At 35.6% G+C, this 4,475-nt stretch overlaps 1 protein-coding gene across 18 annotated transcripts in view; it reads right to left on the bottom strand.

The window, feature by feature from the left end:
- LOC117174633 (colorectal mutant cancer protein) overlaps positions 1–4,475 on the bottom strand; it is a 323,721-nt gene that overhangs the window by 276,314 nt on the left and 42,932 nt on the right. For all 18 annotated transcript variants that reach the window (XM_033363896.1, XM_033363905.1, XM_033363907.1 and 15 more), the window contains 2 exons: positions 3,489–3,715; positions 3,108–3,244 (listed from right to left, as the gene is read on the bottom strand). In XM_033363896.1, the coding sequence (XP_033219787.1) occupies positions 3,108–3,244; positions 3,489–3,715 (364 nt within the window). The remainder of the gene's footprint in view (positions 1–3,107; positions 3,245–3,488; positions 3,716–4,475) is intronic.

The following is a 4,475-nucleotide window of genomic DNA, read 5'->3' as shown; positions in this document are numbered from 1 at the left end:
ATCTGCACGCCGAAGGCCAAACAATAATACTGATTGCATGGGGCAAAAATTTACATTTGTATTAGCTTGGTAAGAAATGATGTTTCACCGTAATGGGATTTATATACTATAATTATTTTATTCTTCAGAAGCTTTTTCATCTATTAATAAAATGTTTAATTTTGTTTTGTAACAATCTTATTATTTGATTGAATAGCTTTTAAAAAATAAAGGATCATATCCATACACACTTATGATGAAAAATAATTTTTTTCGCGTTATTAAAAAAATAAAGTATCAAATGTAAGGTATGCCATGCATTTGGTATTACTTATTGTCCTTCGGCGTGCAGACATCTTGCGACCTGAAGTCACACTACCCTAGCACGATCCACCAGGGTAGTACGCTACCCCATTAAAAGTTCAAGTTAGGCTTCTGAATAAGGGCATGTGCAGTTTAGTCCGAGATCCTAACCATAGTTTACTTCAACTATTCGGCAATTGACCCCGGTGAAAGAGCGAGATCATCTCTGTTTTGTGTGAGTTCTGTGCGGACGTGCATATCGTTTGGGCTAGCGCATTACCCCAGTGGACGGTTTAAGTTCGAGAATTGTCTCAGTAATTTATAGGACAAATGGTAAAAATTTCTAAAAATACTAGTAAAATTGATTATTAAAATTAAAATTTACGATAAATTATCCAAAATGTTTATAAATACTCGAAAATGAAAAAATAACACTGACAATATGACTATTGATTCTGAAGCGGAGCAATAGCCATATTGTAAGTGTTATTTTTTCATTTTTGAGTATTTATAAGCATTTTGGAGCCTACATGAAAATTAAAAGCACTAGAAAACGGACAAAAGAAATGATAGAAAAAGAACAATCTCTCATTGATGAAATGTTAAAGTTTGAACTCGGTTCTCTAACGACATTTGAATTCATTCATGCAGTTCTTTTTGGTAAATAACAAATGCTTCCAAACCTAAGCCTGGAAAAAGTGTCATGGGAAAATTTTAAGGAAGGAAGGGGATCGAGTGCGATTCCAAAAATATGTAATTTATTCTAAAGTGTTTGAAATTTTAATAAGACGGTCATATAATGGTCCTATTTTATTCGTGACGTACTGGACAAGCAGAGTGACTTAAAGTGGTTAGCCGCCACCAAACAGAATCCCTTTTTACCCTTGTCTTCAAATTATTAACACTTTTTTTATTTATGAATTTTCTATTATATATATAATAATAATAAATTATACACTAATATACTATTCTCGAGTTGACTTGAAAAATCTTGTCTGTTTCGGTATATCCCATTCTATTTAAGAGATATATTATATTCATTCCAATTTTAAACTTCTAAAAAGAAATGTTAGTATTTGAGTTCAACTTGTCTCGAGTAGAGGGCGCCCCGCGATAGCCTTCCATGGTTCTCTCGCCGGTTGCCGCGCGTCAGCTCTCCCAGTTGGTCTTCACGTTTCGACCAGAACGAACGTCTCTTTAAATATATCAATCGGTTGTATACCTTCTGAATTTAGTGTATCTCGTGAGAGATAAGTGATAACAAGTGAATCAAGTGCAGTTAATTAAGTGTCATTGAGTGTAAGCATTATATGAAATTCCTAAGAATAAATACAGTTATCAAACAGGTGCATCGACTTTTTAACTTTCGCAGCGGAAAATTCCAAATTAATTAAATTAAAAGAGCAGCACAGAAACGACACTGGACAGTGCCATTTGAGTGCTGCTTAATCGACAGAGTACGTCGAAGCAAACAACATGTTTTGAATCAACTCCAGAATAGTATATTATTATATAAATTACAATCAAAAAATATATATTGAGAAAATTCATAAATTAAAAAGTGTTAATAATTTGAAGAAAACCTTAAAAAGGAATTCGGGATGGTGACGGCCAACTTCTGTAAATCACTCTATCCGCCCGATTCGTGACGATTACAATAGGACCATCATATGACCGTCGCATCACTCTGAATGCCGTTTAGGTGCCCAAATCAATACAATCAGTCAATGAAATAGCACTGGAGATCTAGTGCCGTTTGATCAGTAGGGTTCCCTTGGTCTACAACTTCAGCACCTTGTCTTTACTTTACATGTGAGAAAAAATAGCGTAAGTAACACGGGAGCGATTGGTCTTTTTGAGCGAGGACGAGGTTCATCCGGTTGTAAGTGTCATTTTAATTTTTTTCTTTCTGAATTCCGTGTTATAAATCGAAATTTAAATTATTTTTCTTCTTCTGGTACCTTATGTACCTCTTGCAAATGCCTATGAAGGATTGGTTTGGTAGAAATTATATGTCTGCAATGCTCACATTCCATTTTTATTGATATTAATGAACGGTATATTCAACTGCATTGTCATTACTATACAATAATATGAGCTCAAATGTACCAGCATTCTCGCCGGGCAGCAGCCTCGCCAAACCATGGCCTTTGCTGTAAGGACTAGGGAAAATTGCATGATGTTTAGTGGATAGCTGCCACTGGCAGCAGGGTATAGGGTTAATAGGATCCGCTTTTTGCATACCAAGATTCATACAAATGTGTAGAAACTTAAAAAATTTGGTTGAAATGTGGGCCGCCATATTATATGTTAAATAATAATGATAAAAATCTTTTTTGTTATGTTAAAACACATAGAAGACCAATTTCGGGTCCCGCACATAATGCGTAGAGAAACCACGAAGACCCTTTATTAAGAGCGGGTACGACCTGGTAGAAGCCCCTGCAGAACCCGAATAGCGCACACTTTTTGCACCGATTTAGAACCCCTTAGATCCCTTCATAGGACAGAATACTTCCCGGTTGGACCTCATGCAGAACGTGACTAGCGTCGAATTTTTCTATCATTTAGAAACATTCGGATCCGTTTTAGGGCTGGATATGGTTTGTATGAATCCATGTAGAACTCGTTTGAAGAATCCTTCAAGGCACCCACACACAGGTAAAAGCCCAAGTTCAGACAGTGTTCTGAGTTCTAATAAGATTCCGAAGCAGGGTGCAATGCCGTTTGATCGATAGGGCTCGCACAACGGGGAGAGGGACATGAGGTATATATTTAAAAACATGATGTACTATAAGGAAATATTAAAAATATTGTAATCCTACCTTGTTCGCAAGCTCCAACATGTTGCCGGTTCCACCTGCAGCAGCTTCCACTAGTTTTTGCAATGTGTGAGGTTCCGGTGAAAGGTCACGGGCACCACTATCGAATTCCCAACTTTCATGTCGACCTGATACTGTTCCTTCAAGAGACAAACATTATTTGTGAATCACATAGGTCTCCACCAAATGAGAGGATTGTCGCCCCACCTCCACATCTTTAAAATCCCACAAATAGTATACGACTCTAGCAAAATCTTCCGGAGCTGTATACCCGACCTACGTTTTCAAAGGCTTCAAGTGTAAATATACTAAGAAATTTCTTACGAGAGCTCATGAGAAATTATTTTAATAAATAAGATACAAAAAAAGTATGAGAAAAATTACCAAGGCTATTATCGCTGCTGGTTGGAAGGTATTCTGGAGTGTGAGTTTGCGGACTGGCTCTATGCTTTCCGGATCTAAGTGCCTCGATTTCCGGACGTAAAGCTAAACGGCGTCTAAAAAACTCTTGATAGGAAATCCGACCGTGTTCATCAGCACCTAACTCTCTCATCAGCTCCTCTACGGAATTTTCCAGATTTAGCTCTCTGCATACAATCAGCAGGTCTTGACTGACATTTTAAACAGAAAAAGACGAAAAATTATATGCTTGAATCTTTCATCTCAAATTAATACATATGGAATAAGAACTTTATCCTTCACTGAAAAAATATCTATTTAAAAATTATTTCTTTTTAATCTTTTTCATCGTTAATCGGTGAAGGAAGAAAAACGTAATTTTCTATTATACCTAATAGAATCACAAAATTAATTGAAAGCTTTGCATAGTCTCTTTTCTAAAATGCATACCTGATAGATGAACAATAAATGATTTTCAAAATAGTCTTAATTAATTTAAGTTCAGTATACTTTGATCGAGAATACAAGAAAGCATATACATGAGGAGTTGCATGGTATAAATATCTAATTAAACTCATTTAACAAATTTAAGGATTCCAAGTTTCGAAAATGTTTCACACTATAAGAAATAATTAAAAAGAAAAACATTCAATAGTTAAAATCAAATTGTCCTAATGAATACTCTAAATTTCACTTCGGATTTGTATTTTTAGCATTTAGAACAAAAGCCCATATCATAGAGTCAGATTCCTAGGAAGCACTGTGTGTGTGTAAACAATTGTTAAAGAAAGTAAAAAAAAGTATTTTTGTTTATTGCAATGAACTTAATATTCATGGATTATAAATTTATTGTTTTAATCTTATCTGATTCACGGAAATATTCAAATAATAGGATCGACGCAGTCAGTAGAGGCGGAGTGGGGGAATCCGCTGTCGCACGGCAGGTACTCAAGCCGGAGTTGAATTCACCCC

This window comes from Belonocnema kinseyi, chromosome 6, assembly GCF_010883055.1.
Source record: "Belonocnema kinseyi isolate 2016_QV_RU_SX_M_011 chromosome 6, B_treatae_v1, whole genome shotgun sequence".
Classification (NCBI taxonomy): domain Eukaryota; kingdom Metazoa; phylum Arthropoda; class Insecta; order Hymenoptera; family Cynipidae; genus Belonocnema; species Belonocnema kinseyi.
Note: the sequence above shows the minus strand (reverse complement) of the source record. Positions and strands in the feature narration are given on the sequence as shown.